Source organism: Malania oleifera, chromosome 8, assembly GCF_029873635.1.
Source record: "Malania oleifera isolate guangnan ecotype guangnan chromosome 8, ASM2987363v1, whole genome shotgun sequence".
NCBI classification, from domain to species: domain Eukaryota; kingdom Viridiplantae; phylum Streptophyta; class Magnoliopsida; order Santalales; family Ximeniaceae; genus Malania; species Malania oleifera.
Window position 1 is genome coordinate 106570833 of NC_080424.1, and position 25741 is coordinate 106596573.

Consider the following 25741-nt stretch of genomic DNA (forward strand, 5'->3'; position numbering starts at 1 on the left):
TTTAAAAATTTATTAGCCACTACGACGTGTTTAATATTCAAAAAGAAATATTATCTTTATAAATAAAAACTTAATCCTAAGAAAGAAATAGAATTAACACAAATGTAACAAAAAAAAAAATTTCTTATATATTTTCATCTTAGTTTGAACATTTTATCAATTCTATGTGCAAAGTGAAATTTTTCCCCAAAGTGAACTTGTGCAAAAATATTGCATAAAAGTTTCTTGAAGTAGGTTACCAAAATAAAATTTGAAAACGTTGTTTTCCATAAGATGTCGATCATAAGTGAAACCAATATTATAATAGTCAAGATTCGAGATCGCAGACAGTTCAAACGAATAGGGGCATAACATTAATAGTTGGCTTCCCTTAAAAATAATGCAAGAACTAATAGGCTTCAATATCAATTCTTAAAATTATCATTTGTCTTTTATTGTTCCATATGCTGTTCTCGACCCAAATAAAAGAAAAAGAATGAGAGAAAGGGAGTTAAATTAATGCAAATGAATAGAATTTAGTAGTTAAAGAAAATCCCCCAGGAGGGGGTGGAATTTAAGAAAATCTAACTAAAAATATATGGGTTTTATGAATCCAAATACTAATTTGACATTTTATAATCAATTCTAAATCGTATATCAAAGAATCGTTTCTTAAAATCTTCCAATAACACGTGTCATTGGATGGAACAAGAAATAAGTTTGGTTTGGGCCTCTTATCAGTGCCACAATGGGCCGATGTTGTCTTCCTAGCAAAGGTTGTTCCTCCTCCTGGGCCCGAAAGGTACAAAGTTTATTTTTTTCTACTTTGGGCCCAAGTAGGTGCTTCATGGGCTGCATATGTATTGAGTTGAGTCAAACTGATCTTTTTTCATGTTTGAATTTGTTCATTAAATTTCTCCATGTAGTATTAGAATATAATTTTTTGTTTTTTTTGTTTCTATTTTTAAATAATTATAAAAATTTATTTTATCTTTTAATTTTTTCAAGATTTGCATTTAAAAAATAGAAAATAAAGAGTTTTTTTTTTAAATGTAAAAAAAATTTATTTCTAAATTTTAAAATAATTAAAAAAAAAACTTATAATCATAAATTTTGGAGCTTAAAATTTAATTTTTTTGGATTTAATAGAAATTATATACATAATTCATACAAATCAAAAATTAGTGTTTGAATCCCACGCTCCCATTTTCAAAATAATAGTTGAAGAATTTTTTAAAAATTCATGAAAATATTATTTTCAAATTTTCTATACGAATTTGGAAAATTATAAAATAAAGTGGCATTTTTTAGTTATTAAAAATGTAGATATAAAAAATAAAACTATTTTCACAAAAAAAAAAAATAGTGTCAGAACTAAAAATGAAAAAAAAAAAAAACCTAATTCTTTTGTAATTTTTTGAAAAACTAAAATGAAAAGTGAAAATTATTTTTCAAAACTAAAGAGGCCTAAATTTTTAAATAATAGTTGAGCTCGATCTTAGATGCTACAAAATTTTTATTTTAATTTAAAATCAAAGTTATTTGATATATAATCAAATAAAATTACATATTTATATTTTTTCAAAATTTTTCAGTATTATAATATTACAAGAAAAAAAGACTAAGAGATATCATAAACAGTTGAAGAATATAAAATAAATGAACCAAAAAAATATTATTATATGTTTAATTTCAATTGATAGTCTAAAAATTATTATGACAAATTGCCAAAATTTCGCCAAAGATTTCTAGCATTGCAAAATACATTTACCTTCGCTAAATTTTATTTATATTTGTAATTACTTCGCATATATGCATCACCATCAATAAAAAAAAAAATGCCCCAACTTAATATTGTAATGGGTTAATGACATATTTATCTTTTATATATATTAAAATATGCTAGAAAAATAAAAATAAGGAAATAATAGGGGATGAAATTTCTGTTAAATTTTACTTATATTTTAAATAATTTATTTTAAGAATACTTTATCGTGTGAAATAAAAAGTTATGAAAATATTAAGTAAAATGAATAAAACGAGTCACTAATTAAATTATTACTCATCAATTAATGTTCAAATCTATTTATTAGTCGTTTAAATATTATTAATTTTGACTATGTAAATGAAATGTTGTCATTTTAAAGACTTAAATTCATTTAAATTTTAATATATGATCATCTTTCTTGTTTAAAATAATATTTATCATAATTTGAAATTATTCTTTGTATTGACGATCATGCATTTAAGAAAAGAAGTGCAATAATATTAATGTTCAAGTGAGGTAATCACATTTTCAAAAACCCAGAGAGATATTTGAATACTAATGCAAAGTATTTGTAATTTATCTAACCTATTGTTAGGATTATTTTTATCTTCGAAAATTTTATGTTTATTTGTATCCCTTAAATGGGTTACAAATTAAAATCTTTAATCCAATTCCACATTTTAAGTTCTAAATAAATTTATTAACAATTTGTTCCTTCTTTTCTTTGAGTTTGGACTATAAAAAAAAAAAAGTCAATTCATCTTTTAACTCCACTAAAATGTCATGCCTCAACTATTAGAATGATTGTATAGTAAGTTTTTGAATAGTTACATTTCCACGAGCCTAAAATAAGTTCATTAGAAAAAAAGTGTACTCCAAAGAGGAGGGGTGAATTGAGTTTTTAAAATTTTCTTTGCAAAAACTTTAGTTTAGTATAACCCTTTTCAATTTAATTTTATACAATCACACACTCACAAGAATTCTTATCAACCACCTTACTTAAACCAACCAACAATCCTATGTATGAAGATAACAAACCAATTCCCAATTTCAATACTTCAATAGATAAGCAAACTTCAGAATCAGAGTTTCTTTCCAATAATGAATAATGATAATATCAATTTATAATTTCAAAAGATTGATTTTAAGCGCCCTGCAACTTTCCTTCAATGGAATAATTAATTTTACAAGATTTACCTCAGTTGTGATATTCAAAAACTCAGCAATTAAATCTAATCTAAAATTTCAATCCAACCAAGTATAATTCTTTGATTCAAAGATAATCAAATCAGTATTCCAGAAATTTCCCAATATCCAATAAGATTTCATCAATTAAATAAACATACACAGTTTATATACTTGGAAGAAGAGAGGAACACCATATTTTTCACAAGGTTCGGTCAGCGGCCTACATCCTTACCTCAAGCAACACGCTGTGAGGATTCCTTTCCAACTTCGTTACCAGGGTGAAGTTACAACCTCTCTCCGTTCGAGGTGGAGATATCTCTCTAATGAGAGTACCCCTCTCACTAAGTAACGATCCAACAATCCTACATCGTCAAACAAAAACAGAAACAAGAACAACTTTGTTCGTACAAGAAATACTCTCAGTTAGAGCAGATTTGTACAATTCAAAATCAGTATACTTCAATCAAAATACAATATAGAAATTGAAGCTCAAAATAATATCACTAGGGTTCTGATTTAAGAGTGAAAAGATTGAGAGATTGAATCAAAATTTCAGTTGAAACTTTAGCAAAAGCATAGCAACTCTTTCAGAATACTTTCAGTAATATGATTTTAGAAATATGATTTGTATGTGAGTCGTGAGTTGCCCGCATTTTCGAAAATATCAAGTATATATAGAGTAATAAAGTTTCTTACCCTTTTCCCAAAGTTTCCTCTTTGTTTGGAGTTAACAAATCAATTTTGGAAACTTTTATCAGCATTATTTAAAACATAAACATGTACCTCAGCCGACTAAGCCCCAAGGGTTAGTTGCGTGAGCTTCTTAAAATCAATGTGTTTCAAAGACCAGTATTGTGACGACCCAAAAATTCTGCTATATATATATTTTCCACATATTAAACTTTGATACCATACTATAATATGCCGAACCCTAAGTGGGTATCGGGCTGACCTGTTCATCACAAATATCTACCATATAGTGGAGTCATACACATAATATCACAGATATAATACCAGAGCACTAATGTCATCATAATTACACAGGTTACTCTCCAAAAATAATACTACAATACGACCTCCAGGTGTATTAGAAATATCACTATATACATAACCAATCTCACTAGCACTTACTTAAAATAATACTATCTATGTCTTGTCCTGTAACTCTAGGCTTGATCCCCTCGTGGTCCTGAAATGTTGAAATATTTATTGGGATGAGACACCTCTCAGTAAGACGGAATAAATTATTGCCAGTGTGTGGTAGATGAGTTTTACATATTTAAATATAGCTATTAATTAAACTATAATCGAAAAGCATCTGTATAACAATCATAACTCACACCTATGCATTTCAAGGTACACATTTTCTACTCAAACATACTCTAACATAATAGATAATTCTATTTTCATAAAACTACCTATATACATAATATACTTCCTTTTCTTTCCCTTGATGGTTCTAGTATAACATCATGAATTAATCCCGCATTGTGCGACCCGAGGGTTGGATTTAACAATGACTGGCCTATCAGGCTAAGTCAAACATAACATAACTACGCATGATTGCCCACCCAACTTGGTCCGCCCATATCCTATGCTTCTTAACACTTATCGGGTCAGCACACAGTGGGTATCCTATGCTTCTCAACACTTCAGGGCTAATCGGCTCTGACACCAACACATTCTAAATAGTGTGGTAGCATTGCCAACTATACACCCAACCTAGTCCGCCCATCCTGCTCTTCTCAACACTTCTTGGGTCGGCACATAGGGAAATTACACTGTTTGATCTTGCTAACTAGTTAAGGTACCGTCCTTTAAGCATACCTAATCCATCAGGGTTTTGATATCATATAGTACAATTTATATAACATAACTGATAACGTAATCTCATTTCATGATCTTCATTTTATAAATCTGTATAAAGCATGTTTTCACTGACATATCTTATCTATCATATCGTAATCGGTAAAAAAAAAACTTCATATCATAACTATTTCTGTATAAAATCGGCATATCACATCATAACATGACCAATTCACACCTTTCGTGACCCTTCACACATAACATGGTTAATTCACCCCCTTCATGGCTCTTCACACATAACATGACCAATTCACCCATTTCGTGGCCCTACACACATAACATGGCCAATTCAACCCTTTCGTGACCTTTCACACATAATATGGACAATTCACCCTATTTATCATCCCAGCTAGGAGTATGTAGTCTAGAGGGGGTGAATAGACTCTTTTCGCGGAATGCGTATTTTTCTACAAAATAGAATGCTTGGCAAGATACTAAAAATTATATCACAATATATGAAATATAAATCATGCACAAGACATAAATAAAAGAGTGAAGGGAGAGAAAACTTAACACCGAAGATTTAACGTGGCTCGCCACCAAGCCTACGTCCACGCCTTAGCACCAAACTAAGGATTCCACAATCTAATATGAGTACTCTTTCACCGGCGGAGCAAGCCTTACAACTCGGGTACCAAACCCTACACTCGGGAACAAATCCCTGTCGCGCTCACTAAGAGCCTTCACTTCGGTTCACAACGAACCTTCACCAAATGGTTTGCAAAGAACCTTACAAGAAGATGGAAATACAACACAATGCTCCTCAAACGAGAAAATATATATATTACAATCCAAACCTCGCACTATTCTTTCAAGAATTGAATCAAACATAATAAGTGAGCAAGATAGAATGAACACATGTAATGAAGAACTAATATGCAATATGTTAGGTTTTGTATAAAATAATGTTATTCACTAAGAATGATCAAAGACCTTCAAAACCATGTTAATACAAGTCCAATAGCTTGTATTTATAGCCCAAGAGCCAAAGGAGTCGTTAACTAGCTGTTGGGGAGAAGAAAAGATATTTTATTTGGTAAACTAATCTTTTTCCGTCCGTTGAAATAGTTCTGCCTATTAGACTCGTCGACTAGTCCCTTGTACTCATCAACTAGTGTCAGCTAGTCAATCGTCGACAAATCCCCTATTCTCGTCGATGAGTGCCCTGAATTAGAAAAAGTCATCAACATGAAAGTTGTGGGATTTTTTTTTAACTTTCCATGAATTGTTTTGAATACACATGAACACCATGTTTGACTTATTATTTGACTTTTAGCGCATGTGTGTTTAGGGACATTTTACTGGTGAGATTTATTGGTCTAACATATATCCAGTAAAATCTGAAAAGAGTACTTATACTATTTGAACTCCTAAACTTTAAAAAATTATTTCAGTATAAGTTGCTAACAAATTCTAAGCATGTATTCAAAATTGATAGGGAAACATCTTTTCTTTAAATCTCTATCTTGTGTGGTCACCCAAACTTCTGGCTTAGATCTATTCTGAAGTCATCTTGTGGCACATGCTTTAATGAAATGATGTTATTGAAAAACCTTTATTTGAAAAAAAAAAATTGCCACGGGTTATTTAAGTTTGTCATATGATCCCTACTTTAAATTTATTTTATTTCTCTGGATCCATATGGTTACATTTTTCTGGTCATATTATGAATCGTGCTCAAATGCTTAACTAGGAAAATGATGTTTGCTTGAACTTTATTTTAAAGTTTATTTTTTAGCAAGCATTGCCCCCATAACTTATCTAAAATCATAAGGGGAGATATATATTATATATATATATATATATATATATATATATATTTATATACATATTTCAATTGCAAGAAATGAACTTTCATAGAATATATCTTATTTCTTACTTGTATGCTTTATGCTTCATGACTTGTGCTATCCTGTCTTAAAACTTTTATGTCATGAAATTGTCTTAAAGGTGTTGCATTACATAACTGGTTCATTGATTGTTTATGAAATGCATATGAACTAATTAGACCACTCTTATGCTCAAACCATCACTTGCAATCATATGCCGTATGTTTTTAAATTCCAATCTTTTGTGGATCTTATGTTGTGTTCAAAATGAATTGATTTGTTTATACTTCTGGTTTGATCATGTTTGTCATGACATTTTTTTTAATAACCAGTTATACTGTGTTGTATGAAAAATAAATGCTAAAACAATAAAGGAAGAGTATTTTCTAAACAAATTGAATTTTTTTTTTTTTCAAAAAGGGGAGTTCTCTTGCTAAGTGTGTTTTTAAATATTCAAACGTTTTCTACTTAGCTTAACATTTTTTGCTAATGCCAAAAGGGAGAGAATTTTTATGACCAAAATGTTTATAATCAAAAGGGGGAAATTTCTTTAGGGCAAATAACATAGCGGCAAATTTCTGAGCCTGTGCTTGAATGTTAAAATTAAATGCATGATTATTTGTAATGTCTTCTTTTGTGAATATGCCTGAACTTTACTATTTATATTTTCTATGCATATTGTTTGAGGGAGTCTTTTCAAGTTGTACACATTTTACTCTTATGTGTTTGTCATTATAAAAAATGAGGAGATTGTTGATTTTTTGAGTCCGATATCTGTTTTGATGCTGACAAACACAAGTGTCTCTTATGTGTGTGTTTTAGTGCGTAAACAGGTATTATTTAGGTCACACATAAGATCAAGAGAATATGGAAGCCAAGGCAGGTCTTAAAGCACAAATCTGGCACATTCCATGATGTTAAAGAGTAAAGGAGAAGAAAAAGATATGTTTTGAATTATAATTGCATTTGATTTTATTATTTGGTCTGTAATAATGCATGCATCTGCATGATATGGATTGTATGCTTAGATGGTCATAGACTGACCATAGGGAACCACAAGTCCGTTGACTGACCTTAGGGTCATCGACCGACGTTGAATTTTTTGGGTTATTTTAAGGTCATAGGTTGACCTTAAGACACATCATGAAAATTCCCTTAAGCCTAAATTGCCAACACACAAAAAGGGGACAATATCATATAAGGTTAAAAGATAGGAAAAATAAGTTTTTCAAAGAGCCTCGGTCGATCGAACTCCTTGCGTTATAAACGCTTCGGGCGACCGACCTATCCAAAAGTCAAAATGTTAACCATAACTCAGCCAACCGACCCAATTTGAATGCACTACCCACGGTTGACTAAACCCTGGCTTTAACTTTTCCTACCGCCCTTAACAAACCGAACTTAAAGTTCAAAAATGTCTCGGCAAACCGAAACCCATGATCTAGCAAACTGAACTTGATAATAGGCGACCAAACCTTGAAGGGTTGAATTTTCGCCTTGCTCGGTCGACCAACCACTGCCCATGGCAAATCGAACCCTAAAATTATTTCAAATTTGTTGTGTCTGTTCAAGCAACCGGCCCATTGCACCAGGCAACCAAATCTCTCGGGTTACCAATTTTTTACCGGGGTAATTAGGGTAAAAACATAATTAAATAATTTTTAAAACTCTTAATTTGTCCCTAACGGTCATATTTTGTTAAAAAACTATAAATACCTCTTTCATAACTTAGATTAGGAACTTTGATTAGCCAATTTTTATCTCTAATTTTATCCTAATCAAAGTTCCCCCAAAACACGTTTTTATTGCAAAACTCTTTTATTGGGACAAATCTTTTACACTTTCCAACTCTCTTCATTATTCTTTGAAAACTATCTTTGCAAGAGACTAATTTTTATAAGCATTTTGTTTTTCATTCAAGGCATTAACTCTTTCATTTCTTTTTCACTTTGAAAATCATTTTGGAAGTTTGCTTTGATCTTTCTCCATATATTTTCATGGTAAATATTATATTGGAGAAATACATTCTTGCTTTGATTTACACATTGAATATCAAATATTTGTACATTTGTTTTGTGCAAAATCATTTGAAACCAAAACCCTAAATTCTCCAGTTTGTTCTTGAAAAAATATTGTTTTGAGAAAATCCCTTTAGTTTAACTTAATTCCAAAATATTCCTCAAAATTTAATTTAATCAAATCCCTACAGTTTAACTTAATTTTATAATATTTCCAAAAATTTAATTTAATCAAATCCCTGCAGTTTAAGTTAATGCCAAAATATTTCCCAAAATCTAATTTAATCAAATCCCTAAAGTTTAATTTAATTTCAAAATATTCTCAAAAATCTAATTTAATCAAATACTACAATTTAATAAATAAATCATAATTTTCATATTCATAAAATTACTCATAAAATCATATACAATACCTCAGTAATCACATACCATGATATAACCCGCTAAATTTTTAAAATAACCGACATAATTTATTCCCCTTACCTTAGCACTGAAGTGGTGCCTACAAAACTCAAATTACAAATCTGCTCCAATTTACTTGTTAAGGATCAAAACCGAGACCCCGTGGCAGTGTTCGTTTTTCGATTTGGTTGAGAAATATAGATAAATTAAAGAGAGAGAAAGTGAGCTCAAGGAGAGAGAGAGAGAGAGAGAGAGAGAGAGAGAGAGAGAGAGAGAGAGAGAGAGCTCCATTCGACCACATTGGGGGGAAGAATGTGAAATTGCCATCCTAAACTTCACTTATATATCATATTATTCATTTAATTAATTCAATTTAATTAATTATTTTTTTAATTTTTAGGATCATACTACTAATCTTGTATAACTATTTTTGAGGTCGTTACAAGTATTAAGTCAGTTGACTGCTTCGATTCTATTTGCTTATAAATAATTAGAACAATATGTTAGTTGCTTGATGATAAATCATCAGCCGCCTAATCCTGCATGCTTCTTCTTTATTTTTCAAAATTTGTTTTTAAAACTTAACTTTGAACTTGGAGAACTTATTTGAGACTTAATGAAAATATTTTTTTCATGGTTTAAAAACAGGTATCTAAGTCAATGATATTTCCGAAGAGTTTCAAGCATCCATATTAAATTTTATGAAGTACTTACATGAGACTTTTAAAATAAACTTTCTATGCACTAAGTTTTCGTGCTTTAGTTTCCATTCTTTGTGTCCATCTTGACCTCTTTCTTCAATAAGCTTTAACTTCATCATTTCTCATGTCTGTAAGTACAATCTTCATTCATTCTTTTCAAACACTTAAACTTGTTATCATGAAAACATTTAAAACCTGAAACTTCACTTAAACAAACGTGTTAAGTATTCTTGATTTGTTATCATTAAACTGAGATTAAGTCTTATTAGGCCAACAGTTCGTAAATGATTTATTGAAAGTTTTGAATAAACTATCGATCGTATGTTTGATTCATTTGTAATTAAATATTTTTGATAAATTTAAAATTACATAATTAAAAAAAATAACACATCCATTATCTCCTATTATTTTTTTAAATTTCATTTTAAATTCAGAAAATATTAGGGAAAGGAAAGTTAAATATTAAGGAATCAATGTTTTGTTGTTTGATTATCGAAGAAAGTAACAAAGAAAATGAAAAATATATCAAATTTAGGAACAAAATTTTGATTTTACACATCATTAATATTTTATTTTTTAAAAATTTTTAATGGAATTTAATATAGAAGAAAAATATAATGAAAAATAAATTTTTTCCTTATTTTTCTTTCATTTTCTTTTCCCCAATAAAGGAAAGAAAAGAGCTTTGCTTGAAGTCGGACTTGCTTCATAATGAGAGCTCCTTTAAACAAAAAAAAAAGGTTTTAATAACCCAACCCTCCCATTATAGTAGGCAAGCACAAATTTTCCAATTTGGGCATATGCCACTTTGACAAGAGGTTAGAACTTCCCTGCCCCCCTCCCCCCACCAAAAGTCAATTCACAAATTATAAAATTTATTGCAAATAGATTTTAAAGTTCTCTACATACTTATTATCGTAAATAGGGAGACTATTACCTATCCTTTTTAATCGGAATAGATCTCCCGGACCGAGAAAGAAGTTTGAGGAAAAAGATCACGAACAATTTCTTAGTTTGTCAACCAATCTCCCAAAAGGATCAATTTTCCTTTCTTCCTAACATCACACAAGTGGCCAAGTATTTCTCAATATTGCATGCCGCATGAAAGCCTAGCCTCTTTGCCATGACATGTTTTAGTCTACCTTGAGTATTTGGACTTCAAAAAAATTATGATTTGTTTGGATTCATGCTTAGACCAAATGAATTTTTAAATATATACAAAATTTTTTTATCTCAATAAGAGACAAACATCAACAATGGACATGAGAAATATGAGAAATCTTAGGCAACCACTTTGAAAGTAAATTTCCTTATCAATGGCATCTTAAAGAATGAATTCCATTTGAGAGTTGTTCATTAATTAAAATAAAGTAAAAAATAATTGAAATGCATTGCCTAGCTCACAAAATTCAACGACTCAATTTTCTCCAGAATTCTCAAGAGACTCACAACCTTTCAATGCCTACTTTTCCTTGCTCTTTCCAAAATAAAATTTTATATAGTCCTCAAACGCACATCATGTGGTGGTCTTGTTCCACTGAAGCACCGTATGTTTGACAGTAACTAAGCTTTGACACTAGGAGATCTAGTGGGAAACGTTCGCATTGCAGCATATCTAAATTCCATGCCCTTCGCGTTCTCATTTGGCAAAGCAGATCTTATGGCCAATGGACAAAACAAATGACTGGTTATTGGGTAGAACGCGTGGATCCAATCCAAGCAACACCCAAATCAATGGCTTAGCTTGAAGCATAAACCCTGTTTAGATCTTCCTCCCTCACTGTTCTAGCAGAATTCAGCAATTTGTGTTATCACCAAGATATCGATTCAGCACAAACAACAACGAATAGAAGAGTAGAAGCAAGTTCAAAGAGGTGAGAGAAAATCAGAGCACATTCATGGCTTCGACCACAACCAACCCTCTGCTTTCCTCAACATTCTTCGCTCACAGAACCCTTCTCTCTCCCCCAACTCCCAAAATCACCAGACCACCACTGCCCTCCCTCCTCAAACCTAAGCCCATAATCGTTCGGGCCATTCTCCACAAAAATCCCAATTCAAAAACTCTAGATAAAACCCCATCTCAGGCCACTCTAGCCGCCCTCCTCTTTTCTTCCCTCACTCAAACCACTCCTCAAGCCCTAGCCCTAGATCCTGCAACTCCACCACCGCAGCCCCCACCTCTAATTCAAGCTGAAACCACAAAACCCCAACCCTCAAATGCTCCACCCTTTTCGCAGAACCTCCTCCTGACCGCCCCAAAACCCCAAACCGCCCCTGACCTCCCGGAGGGCAGCCAATGGCGATACAGCGAGTTCTTGAACGCAGTCAAGAAGGGCAAGGTCGAAAGAGTCAGGTTCAGCAAGGACGGCGGCGCCCTCCAGCTCACGGCCATCGACGGCCGCCGAGCCACCGTAGTCGTCCCCAACGACCCTGACCTTATTGACATTTTGGCCATGAACGGCGTTGACATATCCGTCGCCGAGGGCGACGCCGGTAATGGGTTGTTCAATTTTATTGGGAATTTGCTGTTCCCGTTCCTGGCTTTTGCGGGATTGTTCCTCCTGTTCCGGCGAGCTCAGGGAGGCCCCGGCGGGCCAGGCGGGCTCGGAGGGCCGATGGATTTCGGGCGGTCCAAGTCGAAGTTCCAGGAGGTCCCGGAGACTGGCGTTAATTTCGCCGACGTCGCCGGGGCCGACCAGGCAAAATTGGAGTTACAGGAGGTGGTGGATTTCTTGAAGAACCCGGACAAGTACACTGCCCTTGGAGCTAAGATTCCAAAAGGGTGTCTTTTGGTTGGACCGCCGGGAACTGGGAAGACCCTTCTGGCAAGGGCGGTGGCGGGAGAAGCCGGTGTACCGTTCTTCTCGTGCGCAGCATCAGAGTTTGTGGAATTGTTCGTGGGAGTTGGGGCTTCTAGAGTTCGGGATTTGTTTGAGAAGGCGAAGTCCAAAGCACCCTGCATTGTGTTCATAGACGAGATTGATGCGGTGGGGAGGCAGAGAGGGGCAGGTCTCGGGGGTGGAAATGATGAGAGGGAGCAGACTATTAATCAGCTGTTGACAGAAATGGATGGATTTTCAGGGAATTCAGGGGTTATCGTGTTGGCAGCGACGAACAGGCCTGATGTTCTTGATTCGGCATTGTTGAGGCCGGGAAGGTTTGATCGCCAGGTTACTGTGGATAGGCCTGATGTTGCTGGTAGAGTCAAAATCCTCCAGGTTAGATATATCGATTCAAGTTATTAGCTTTCTTCTTCATTTGTGTTTCAATTTAAACTATCAGTAAGCTGGCATACTAAGGTAAGTTGATGTAGAAGTTTATGCACATGGTAAGAGACAGAACAGATAAAAGAACATGAACTGGTCCTAATGTCCACTTTACAACCAATATACAGTACATTATGTTTGGGAGTTTAAAAAGAAGAGGGGATGGAAGAGTTTCAAGAGGAAAATAATAGAAGGGAAAGGAAGAGAACTATTGGATGCTTACCCTTCCCTTGTTAGATGTTTTATTAAATTACATTAGGGAATAGGGGGTAATTGTTAAATTTACTCTCATGTTCCTCGAAAACCCATGGATTCAGGTGTTTGTATTTTGGGGTTTGGGTGGGAAGGAGAAAACTTCCCCAATCCTGTTTTTCCAAAAGTAAAATGCACACATGTAGATACTAAACTCATCATCCCTCCATTCCTTCTCTTCTCCATGCAAACATTGTGTAGAACTGTAAATATATACAGGTTATCTTATGGAACATGGTGACAGTTGTGGTTTTTTCTAGCAAACTACTGCATATTTTTAGATGTAGTTAAACTAGCTTGTTAGCTCAAGACTCAAAAACAAGTTTTTCAAGGTCCAAAAACAAAGTTCGTATAGTGGCTACAAGTATTAATAGTTTGATTGCTGCCTTAGAAAAGATATCCCTCTTTATTGCTATATTGCGCAATTTGGGAGGTTGGAATATCATTTCATTAGAACTGAACAAAATGTCCTTGTGTGGGACAGGTGCACTCTAGAGGAAAGGCTCTTGCAAAAGATGTTGACTTTGAAAAGATTGCAAGAAGAACTCCCGGTTTCACAGGTGCTGATTTGCAAAACTTAATGAACGAGGCAGCCATTCTTGCAGCCAGGCGTGACTTGAAGGAGATTAGCAAAGATGAGATATCAGATGCTCTGGAGAGGATCATTGCTGGCCCAGAGAAGAAAAATGCAGTAGTCTCGGAAGAAAAGAAGAAATTAGTTGCCTATCATGGTATATTATAGTTGGCCATTGACGTACTTCTCACTGCAAATGATGGCTTTTCCCATAATAGAAGTATATCTATCTGTTCACCTTGTGTATATGTGCTTAAATTTGCAGAGGCTGGGCATGCTCTTGTTGGTGCACTTATGCCTGAGTATGATCCCGTGGCCAAGATATCCATCATTCCTCGTGGTCAGGCTGGTGGTCTTACCTTCTTCGCTCCAAGTGAAGAGAGGCTCGAGTCTGGATTGTACAGCAGAAGCTACCTGGAGAATCAGATGGCTGTTGCACTTGGTGGAAGGTTAGTTGAACTGAAACCAATCTCATGTTCCCTAGGAAAGCTTTCTTTGAAGGCACACGAGGACTTGTCTGCCTTCAATATGAAACAAAAACTTAATAAGCTTGTGAAGACTAAAAAATATTGTCAAGTTGGGCATCTTCAATTGATTCTGTATAAAATTTCCCTTCCAGTTTTGTATAGTTGGATATTCATGAAACTGGATTGGAATTTGCAAGTTTTTGCCCAATTTGCAGTAACTATCCTGCTTCATTTCTCTAAACAACAAACTTACCTCACCCTGTCCTTAATGCAGAGTTGCTGAAGAGGTTATTTTTGGCCAAGAGAATGTAACAACTGGGGCATCCAATGACTTCATGCAAGTTTCGCGAGTGGCACGGCAAATGGTCGAGAGATTTGGGTTCAGCAAAAAGATTGGACAAGTTGCAATTGGTGGACCAGGGGGCAATCCCTTCTTGGGTCAACAGGTATTATTATGGCTTTGTTTGAATTAAGGATTTTTTAAAAGGAAAGCAAAGGAAAAGGAAATAGGAGACAAACTAATTTTTTTCATCTCTATCTCAAATACTGTAAATTTGAGGGGTGTTTGGATCGGGCTAATTCTTAAAAGATTTTCAAGAATGCTGTCTCAAATATTAGATGCCCATGTTTGGGAGTTTCAGGGTATAGCGAAGGTATCTTGGATTCCCTAATTCTGCATTTGGGAGTTTGAATTTTAAGTCCTAGATTTGGATTTATGTGGATTTGGACAAAACATAAATATAAACTTGTATTGAGTTTCATCTTAATAGGCTCAAAATTCATACTGCCAGACACTACCTAAGAGTGCAAGATGTCCCCACCTTGGTATTTAAAACCCACTTTTCCCTTGGGATAAACGTTAGATTCCCATGAGAATCCACCTTCATGAAACAAAACCATTCATTCTTTCAGATGTAATTGCCCGTTGTTCATTAACACCACTACATTTTGACATTCCAGTTATTATTTTACTTCATAAATTTTCTCTCACATTTTCCTTTTATAATCAACGAGGGAAAAATAGAAAACTTAACAATATCATTTTATTTCATTTCCATCAAGAATTTGAAAAATTACAAGCTTCTGGATCCAAGGATTTGTTAGTTATTTCATTTCTTTGATGGACATCTTATTGAACACCGTCCATTTGTTCTGCCTACATTTGCAGATGTCAATGCAGAAGGATTATTCAATGGCAACTGCAGATGTGGTGGATGCAGAGGTGAGGGAGCTGGTAGAGAAGGCTTACTCAAGGGCCAAGCATATCATCGCAACCCAAATAGACATCCTTCACAAGCTTGCCCAGCTCCTCATAGAAAAAGAAACTGTTGATGGGGATGAGTTCCTGAGCCTCTTCATCGATGGAAAAGCAGAGCTATTTGTCACCTAATTACACACTTGATAACCTTCAAAATCGTGTTGTATTATAAAAACCTCAAATACATTTTGTGTACACAGTGTTAAACCCAGTTCATCATTCAAGAAATTCAGGAAACAAAAAATAGCACTACCAATTTTCCAAAAATAGGACAAAAAAAAAAAAGAAAAATACAAGTGCAACTCTCTCTTCCTATGGTACACTTCTGGATCCAATCCCAACTTAGATGATCAAGCATATAACACTCAAGATCTGTTACATCTGTTACAACAATTATTCCAGCAATTGATGATTTTAGCACCAATTGCTGAAGAATTTTACAGGGTGCATCATTTTCCAATTTTTTGCCTTTTTTCTTCTAGGGCAGCAGCTTCATTCAACATGTCAGCTGCATCTTTGTGCATGTCGAGCTTGGCAAGGGCAACTGCCTGCATGTAAAACGCGGTCGACCAATCTGGATAGACACACTGTGCTTGCATTGCATCCCGGAGGGCAGCATCAGGTTGATCACAGAGCAGATGGCAGAGACTCCGCCGGGCATATACAGTTGGCGAAATCATTGTTCCCACATCTATAAACTGCACATAAATGCAGACCACAAATGCAAATGAACACAATAGTTTTAACATAAATGAGTAAAGTTGGCTTGCATTGCTCCAGTGCTGCTTTGGCTCAACCTTGGAGTTCAAATTGAGTCAAGAGTTCGCACTTGACAAGTAAAGCAATATTAATTGCAAGTCTAATTGAGCTAAATCAAGGTTTTGTTATTTATTGTTTTTATTATATATTTTATACATAATATTACATGCTTATGCATTACCTCCATATTTTTAAAATTATTTTACAACTAAATTGAGCTCAACTCAGTCAGGTTGAGTTGAACAACAGAAAGACTGATAAAATTAGAATTGAATATTGATCCTTTCTTTTTTCTGTTGAATTCAAGTATCTAACTTGATACAGCCTAATCACACCTATTGGCAAGTTTGTGGGTTTGGGTATCCAACGAGTCATGGATGCTGAAATCTCTGGTGCAAGCATTGGCCAGAAAGATTCCAAATAACAAAGGGAAAGGTATAATCTATTGTGCCATTATGCCAAACCATATCTTTCTTGGGTCATGCTATGTTATGAATCCTTGGAGGAAAAGGCATTCATACCTGAGAATAACAATCTATGGCAGTCTTAAAATCTTTGTCACGGAATGCCAAATCCCCACGTTTTCTTGCCTCCAGCATATCTCTCATTTGTTGAGTCCACTCTTGGAAAGATAACTGACACGATCAATATCCAAATTAAGAAATTAGCACTAGCATTAGCAAGAGTGGCCTAGACAGCCCCTCTTTACAACACAATTACCTCATTGGTTCGTTCATCATCTTTGTAGTGTGTCATCACCAAGATCTGGTGAATAGCTGTGAGATCCATCCGTGAACATGCATCACCCATAGGAGAAAGAGGATGTTGAGGAGTAGGAGGTGCTTCCTCATGCTTTGGAATCCCTAGCATCACGTACGATGGGACCTACAAGCAAACAATTATGGTCCATCTAGTATTGATGGAAAACACACTTCGCATTCCTATGAATACAACTACAAGCAATAAAAGAAAGCATCATTCTGTCTGGAGAATGAAAATACGTTACACAAAACCAGAGAATCCTAGGCAAGCATTTTGGAACAGAAGCAAACAATGTGGAAGAAAGTGGAAACATAAAGGGAATAAAGGGAAACATGAAAACCTAGGGAATATATTTGTGAGTCATACCATGTGATTATTAAATTTAAGCAACCAAAACAACTGATGTCTAAAGCTCTCGAGTGTTGAGAAAAAAGTTGTTACATAAACTACCACAGGCAAAGGTTCCGTGGGTCTACATTTGGTACCAATTCAAGGTGGTTAACAAGGCTGCTAGGAATCCACTTCCTATAAGAAATGACCCTTCAAAAAATGCTACAACCAGTTTCCAACCAAAGTGGCAAGATAAAAGATAACTGCCAACAAAAACATGCAAGAGGGCTTCTACTTCATAACATTGTAGAGGAGTAGACAAAATACTCCAGGAAACAGCAAATGTAAACTTGCATTTGCTGCAACAGCTAAATATTTTTAAAAGCACAATAACAGGACAAACTGATTGTTAAATTTCTATGAACAGATTCAGTTTTGAGCACACTAAAAACAATCTCACCTTACTAAAACAGCAAATCAAAACAATAATACGTTTATAATATGTTTCCAACATTCAGATAAGCCTTGAACATCAGAATGCCATTAGCTTTAAATGTGCAGTATATTTATTTCAAAATGCACCGGGGCGACATAGGAGTCCAACACAAAACAAAATCTCCTGGTTTTTTACTCTAGCCTGCTATCAACTCAATTAAGGAAATCATGTTTTTTATGCCCAAATCCTAAGGATATAGGCTCAGGCAAACTCTAGGATTGGCCTACATCACTTGCCAAGCGCAACAAGAAACATACATACATCCATATTCATCAACTAAACAAATGCATCTGAGCTGAAAGAACATGCTCAAGGATGAACAATTGAATGTCAGCATGCATTAGAAACGGAAAGAACTTACATCAGGTTTACTCTGCAGTGGTGAAAGTGTGGAAACAAGATCTTTGGGATTTGGTCGCTCCCTAGGTTCATATTGCAAGCACCGTGAGGCAAGATCAAAAACCACTGTTGCCTCCTCAGTTGAAAAGTTTCCCTCCAAATGTGAATCCATTAGTAGAAGAATGTTTTTGCCCCTTATCATATCAAGAGCCTGTATACACAGATAATAAGAAATAAGTACAATAAAATATATAAAAATTGGAGTGCACCTAAGGATGTTTTTGCCCCTTCTTAGTGACGACAGCATAGTTGGCCAACAGCTAGAAAGGTGAAAATGCAATGGTATAACCCTAGATTTGATTGCAGTTCTTCTCCAGATAACAAGTTGAATCAATTAATATAACACCTCTGATCATTATGCAAGAAAATCAACCAAAATACCTCCATACATGATGAGACCGTCACACCTAAGGCCCCGAGCACCTGACTATTTAAGGTTCGTAAAAGACATCTCATCCATTTTTAAGTTAAATCACTAATTTAAAATTATTTCAATAATGATTTCTATGATCTCAAACCAAGTGCGTTTAACTACATTGTTAAATTAGGTTGTTTTAATAATACTTCATAGGTCACAAGTCATAATAATAATAATAGTAATAATTCATAGAAATTAGAGATTAACAACCAACCAACTTTTGAAATGCCTTAAATCTCCCATGATCTCAAGTTCGTATAATCACCAATCTCCTCTACAATACTGAATCATTTTCACTGCTTAATTTGCACACGATAATGTTTCAGAAGGCTAGCTAACAAGGAGAACAGCTATCAACAAACTTTTCCTAAGAAAGGATCAGAAAGTATTTAAATAGAATTATGATAATATATCTAAAGCCTCAGTGTTGCTCAGATGCACCGTTAAATATGCAATAATGATGCTAAAGAAACAACATGAAATTGACGATTGTCAGGTGATACAGGATAAAATCCACATGATTTCAATTCCAATTCAACTCTAAACAGAATTAATACATTGGGACTTTCATAGGCCTACAATATTTGAAAAACAAGAAAAAAAAAATTAGAATCCTAAATGAACTCAAAAACAGTACTTTCCTAAATAATAATATGCTAGAAATCTGAAGGATCTTAGATAAGCAAGAGTACTGCTTTCCTCAGTAATACTATCCTAGAATATAAATAAATACAATCCCAATAAAAACTAGCTAAATGTTGGGGGCTTTTATAGGCCTACAATATCTGAAAAACATGAAAAAAAAAAAAATTAGAATCCTAAATGAACTCAAAAACAGTACTTTCCTAAGTAAAAATATGCTAGAAATCTAAAGGATCTTAGATAAGCAAGAGTACTACTTCCTCAGTAATACTATCCTAGAATCTAAAAAAATACAATCCCAAGAAAAATAACCTAAATGAAAATATAATAAAAAATTCAAAAAGTTAAGAATCATTGTTTGCTACATCATGAGGCCTTTGTTTGCAGTGTTACTTTTCCTAACTTACATATTTATAAACCATAAATGTTAGACTTTAAAGAACTTAAATGTTGAAGAAAAAAATCTCACATATTCTATTTTATTGTTGGAAAATCATATTACAAGCTTTCTTCAAGATCCTCTAGTAATGCAATGTTCTATCATACATAGACTTTAACATGCAAATTGAACAATTTGAACCAATCCAGTTCAAAGAAAAATTGAGAATCTGACAACAGCAGGTACCAGAGTCCCATGTGCCAACTCAAGTAAAGTAACAACCGCAACTACATGCAAAGAAAATCAGTACTTGCAAGTTGCAACAATGACCAAATGGCAATGTTCTTCCAAGATCACAAAATAAACATATATAAGAATTAATCAATTATAGAACTTAGATTTAAAAATAAAAATAAAAAAGGAAAGTGAAATTTAAGTACCCCATAGGCCATGGATAATGACCAAGATGGGAGACGCCAAACTGTAGCCAAACAAATTAAGCTATAATGTCTATCTTCCACCAATGCCCAGTGAAACGTGGAAGTTCTCAAAACTCCAATATTTTCATAGTTAGAATTAAGATTCGTCGGTGAGTTTTAAACCTCAACTCAATTCAGATTTTACCAGTTATTTGGGTTAGTTACATTAAGCACATTTTTCCATTCCACTCTATCAAAATGCAGGAATATTTTTAGTTAAACCCTTAGACATTAAGTCAATTTTTATATTCTTCACACTAATCATTCCCTTCACCCTTTTTTCTTTGTTTCCAGCCTAAAAAACTTAGTTAAACCCTTAGACATTAAGTCAATTTTTACATTCTTCACACTAATCATTCCCTTCACCCTTTTTTCTTTGTTTCCAGTCTAAAAAACTTCTCCAAAAATATTTAGTTAATTTTTGCCATCCAAAGAAAACTTGCTGTCTGCATTGAGCCCTCCAATTTGGCAACTTCTAGTAGCTCAACTGCTTGAATTACAGCAAAACAACCCTGAGGTCCCTGACATAATTTCTTTTTTCAACGTAGTTCATCAAGATAGAAAACAAACATGCAATGAGAAAACACTTACATGACTTGGAGGGATGTGCTTCCCACTAAGAAGATCTAAAAGGACAGTCCCAAAGCTGAAGACAACACTTTCAGGAGTGACCCTTCCTACAATACAGATATAGTAATGGTAAAAATTATGTTAAAAAACACTCATGCAAGCACCGCAACAGCTTCCCTGCAATAATATTCATAATTCAAATGTGGATTGGGAAAATGCAGCTGTTACCATTTCTTAGATACTCAGGGGGAGTATACGCAAGATTTGTGCTATAACTTTTTCCATCTCTACTGTTCTTCATCAAACCAAAACATGAAAGCCGTGGATCACCATTCTGCCAAACAACCAAGTTTTAACACTATCACCACAAATGTCTAGCATTCCTCCCAAACCAAGGACGTGCAAAAAATGAACTTGACATAGCCAAAGCAAAAAGTGAGTTTAAGAATTCGTATGATTTAAGATTGAGAAGATAGATTTGTTACAACACCTCGCCGAAGAGAACCCTATAGGCATTTAAATCATGGTACAATGGACGGCCTTCAGTATTACAATAATCTAATGCTTCAGCTATAAAGAGGGCAACTCTTAACCGCATGGCCCACTCAATGGTCTGATTCTCCCCTGTAAAAAAAGTACGTGAGAAATGAATAGTTGAATTCATTCACAATTTGCAATTTTACATTAATATGCATTAAATGACAAAGCGAATGAGGCACAACCTTTCCAACTACACCCAAACGCTATTTAATCTGTTCTAGTACCAGAACCACAACGTACGAAAAGCAGTCTTATCAATTGAAATCACCCCATTGAACACGAGAGGATGCCAAGATTCATTTACATAAATAATCCATCAGTAATTCAGTGATTTGGCACAAGAACAATCTTACTCTTGCCCATTGAAATATATAAACTAATCACCTTATTGAATAAGAAAGAATGCGAAGATTCATTTACGTACATCATCCATTATCACAAATTTGACTAAATTTTGAGTTAGGTCGCAGACGAGAACTAATCACTGAAACTAATCAAAGCCCAAAAAAGGGGAGAAGAGAGACGTACAGTGGAATAGGTGTTTGGCGAGGGTATCGTTGGGCATATACTCAGCAACAAGCAGCCTCTCGTCGCCGTCACAGCAGTACCCAATCAAATTCGCCAGCCTTCGATGTCGCAGCTTCCCAACACCCCACGCTTCATCCTAAGAATCAACCAAAATCAAGACAAAGAAACGCGCATTAAACCCTAAAAACCGAAAAACCCTAACAATCGAGGAAGAGGCTGAAAAGGCAACAAAGACGAGAAAACACACAGCAAATTGCTTAGGGTCAGGCCAGGCGAGCTTGGTGAACTTCTTGACGGCGATCCACCGGCGGTTCTGGAGGCGACCCTTGTACACAACGTTGGGGGCTTTCTCCCCGCTCTCGGAGACGATGAAGTCTGAGCTGAAGTTGTTGGTGGCGGCTTTGAGGTCGGCGAGGGAGAACTGCGAGAAGGACGGGACCCCACCGCCGGAGTCCCCGCCGGCGGGATCGGTGCCGTTGGACGGCGGGTGAGACTGGTTAAACACCGTATTCTGGTCGCCCTTTCGCCGGTAGTGAAGCCTCCTCTTTAAGAAGGACGATTCGCAGCAACCCATGACTATGAAACTCGTTTGCTCAAGCTCTGTCCCCCCCACCAGCTGCTTCAGTGGGGAATCATAGAAATTCAGACTCAGAGAGAAAGAGAGAGAAGCAGAAAATGAAGGAAAAGCAGAGAAAAAGGTCAGAATTTATCTGGGTTTATCTTCAGAGAGAGAGAGAGAGAGAGAGAGATGGAGATGTGAAAGGAGATGACGAAGGTGGGAAGCAAAGAGGGAGAGCTCTGTTTCTGCCCTTGCTCATCCTTTTGGCTTCTCTATCTATTCTCTCTCTCTCTCTCTCTCTCTGTATTTTTTTTTATTTTTTTTTTTTGGGGTGTCTTTTCTCTGTGCCTTCTCTCTCAGTCTCTCCTACCAATAGGATTGTCGTGTTATACTAATAAAAGGTACTTTTGCCTTTATAAAAGCCCTAATTCATATTATTAATAATAATTTCATCTCCTTTCACTCTTTTTTTTTTTTTTTTTTTTTTAAAAAAAAAAATTGGCAGCTTTTGGGGGCTGTACATCTCCTTCAAATTTTCGCGATATTCTGTGACCCAATTCGGCGTTTTAAATTCCCGTGAGTTTAAATAAATAATACAAAATAATATTAGCTCTTTCAAAACTATATGAAGGTTTGTTAATTAGGAATTGACTCTAAGAATAGAAATTATATATATATTTTTTTTTCATTCTCAACGTTTAGTTTATTTCACTATATTTATGAATTAATTTTTTTTAATTCTTGTTTTTCATTCTTATGGTACTTTTATATATCTAAAAATATAATATATTTGATGAAGAGGCTTTTGGAAGGTTTCGGTGAATAAATTATAGAGGAACCTTTCCCTTCCACTTGTCAATGTGTTTGTTTTTTTTAATTATATACTTATTGAAAATGAGTCTCTCTTTTATATTAATAAATATAAGATTAATTTGTCACATGTCTAATATTAAGTAAATAAACATACGGACACGTAGAGGGAGAGGTTCCTTTCATAATTTCTCAGTTTCGGTGACCTCCAAAGAATCTCTAATAGCTAAGTTAGCGAATAATTTTCATATCAAAATGTGAAAGAGAAAAAATTAATCAAAAGGAAAATGGAGAAAGGGAATATGTTCTAACCCAATGAACTCACACCCTTTTTTGTTTCTCGACCCCTTTTCTTGTATATGTTGCTAGCACTTCTACCACGAAAACATGAATTTTTTCAATAGAATGCAGGACTAAAATCTACCATTGTTTACTGGTCCCACTTATCGAGGGATTGGTAGGTAAGGTAAACGATGAGCTCAGTAAATGGGTTAGCCACGAAGCTCGATAAAAGTAAGTCAGTTTTGGGTAACTCGATTTTGGGCATGTTAGTTAAGGAGACTATAAGCACGTTAATTTTGGAGGCTTTCTAAGCAAGTCGATTTTAGAGAGGTCAATTTTGAATAGGTTAGTTTTGAAGATTCTATAAGCAAGTCAATTTCGGGCAAATTAACTCTGAACAATTCTGCCGAGAAGATTCGTATGAGCAAGTCAGTCACACATATACTATCCCCATGTACCAAGCTAGCTCAATTAGGTAAGCCATTGCTTGGTGCCTTTGTGTGTGTATATATATATATATTGCATACATGTTGTTATATAATATGATATATGTTACAAAATAAAAATAATACTTTATTGCTATATACACCATATAATTATATTATTATATATCAGATGTAATAAAAAGAATACTAAGTAATAAAATACTATAATATAATTATGGTACAACTATTTATCTATTATTTATTTACACTACTAGAATAAGATAAAATGTTAATTGCTAATATCATTAATTATAAATAAATAAATTTGGAGTCTTGAAAACGCAATATATACTGCCTTATTTATTATAATACATACTATAATATAATAATATACTATATATTACATAAATAAAAAAATAAATAATAATATTTATTTCTAAGGCTAACAAGTTTCTCATCTGTTTGGATCTAAAGTAGATGATCTCGAACATTTTTTATTATGCAAAAAGTTTTGAGAAGCCATCAATATTGGAAAATTAGAAATATTATTAAATAATTTTCCTTTAGTTCGATCGATTTTATTTCGAGATGTTATGGTAGTATATATTATGGAGGTAGTTACTACAACTCAATAATTCTCCCTCTCCTCTATTAATGTGTATCGATAATGTTGACTTAATCGATAAGTTGTAGCCTTTTAATTAATGAATCATGTTCCTTTTCTTTAGAAAAACTATCAAATCATTGTTGATTAATTATGTTATTATTTATAATATTTAAATAAAATAATATTTTAATTATTAGTAGTTATAAATATATAATTTATAATGATGTAATACATAAAAGAAATCACAATACTATTATATGACAAGATATAATACTTGCTATTATTATTTTAATTTAGTAAAATTACAAATTAATAAAATATAATAATTATAAAATATAAGATAATATGTCAAATATTATTAGAAAAATAGTATAAGAACCAAAAATATAATAAAATATGATATGCGAAGTATAATCAAATACACGATGATAATGATTTGTTAAAAAAATATTTATCACATAATTAAATATAAGATTATATAAAAATTAAAGATTAATAATATTATTATTTTATAATATTTTAATTGAAAAAATTATTTATACTATATTATCATATTATTGATAAATTAGACTCATTCTGATTCTTATGTCAACATATACCAAATAGGCAAATGCTATGATAAAATTTTGATTCTTATTATACTCCGAATCAAAATGAAAAATAAATTTGACATTCTATTTTTAATTCCAACGTGATTCAGATTCCAATTCCATCTATGAACCCCAATAATACTTGAGTTTAAATTTAAAATTAAGAATTTTTGTTTTCAACTATAACTTGGGGTTGTTTGAAAATTAATTTTTATTAAATTCTCATTTGTTATAGTTATATTTGATTTTTGAAGAATTATTGGAAATTAATGTGTCATTTTTATAATTTTATAAAATTAAAAAAATAAAATTATATGGATACAAACTAGTAATTGTTATTTATATGAAAATATAAGATAGTAACGAATAAATGTGAGGATTATTGTGTTGTATATGGTGTTCTCATTGCTTTTAATTTTTTTACGAAACGAAGTAAAATGAAAAGTATACTCTTTAATACTACAATAGTAAGAAAAATGGTACTATTTCAAGTAAATAATCATACAAATTTAGTAAAAATTAAATTAAAATATAGCAATAATAGATTAAAATTTAATATATATATATATATATACACATATATATATATATATAA

At 33.6% G+C, this 25741-nt stretch overlaps 2 protein-coding genes across 2 annotated transcripts; one reads left to right on the forward strand and one right to left on the reverse strand.

Moving 5' to 3' along the window:
* The first annotated feature begins 11189 nt into the window (after positions 1–11189).
* LOC131162179 (ATP-dependent zinc metalloprotease FTSH, chloroplastic) lies at positions 11190–15862 on the forward strand. The gene is made up of 5 exons (XM_058118378.1): positions 11190–12972; positions 13757–14003; positions 14112–14295; positions 14588–14759; positions 15482–15862. Exons 1-5 carry the CDS (start codon positions 11650–11652, stop codon positions 15701–15703), a joined length of 2148 nt encoding a protein of 715 aa, XP_057974361.1. The 5' UTR covers positions 11190–11649; the 3' UTR covers positions 15704–15862.
* On the reverse strand, positions 15716–22773 carry LOC131162180 (serine/threonine-protein kinase BSK1-like). The gene is made up of 9 exons (XM_058118379.1): positions 22121–22773; positions 21874–22009; positions 21296–21429; positions 21034–21139; positions 20827–20912; positions 18280–18468; positions 17051–17215; positions 16852–16965; positions 15716–16269 (listed from the first exon to the last, which is right to left on the reverse strand). The coding sequence occupies exons 1-9, from the start codon at positions 22445–22447 to the stop codon at positions 16021–16023; spliced, it is 1506 nt and encodes a 501-aa protein (XP_057974362.1). The 5' UTR covers positions 22448–22773; the 3' UTR covers positions 15716–16020.
* Positions 22774–25741: the final 2968 nt, after the last annotated feature.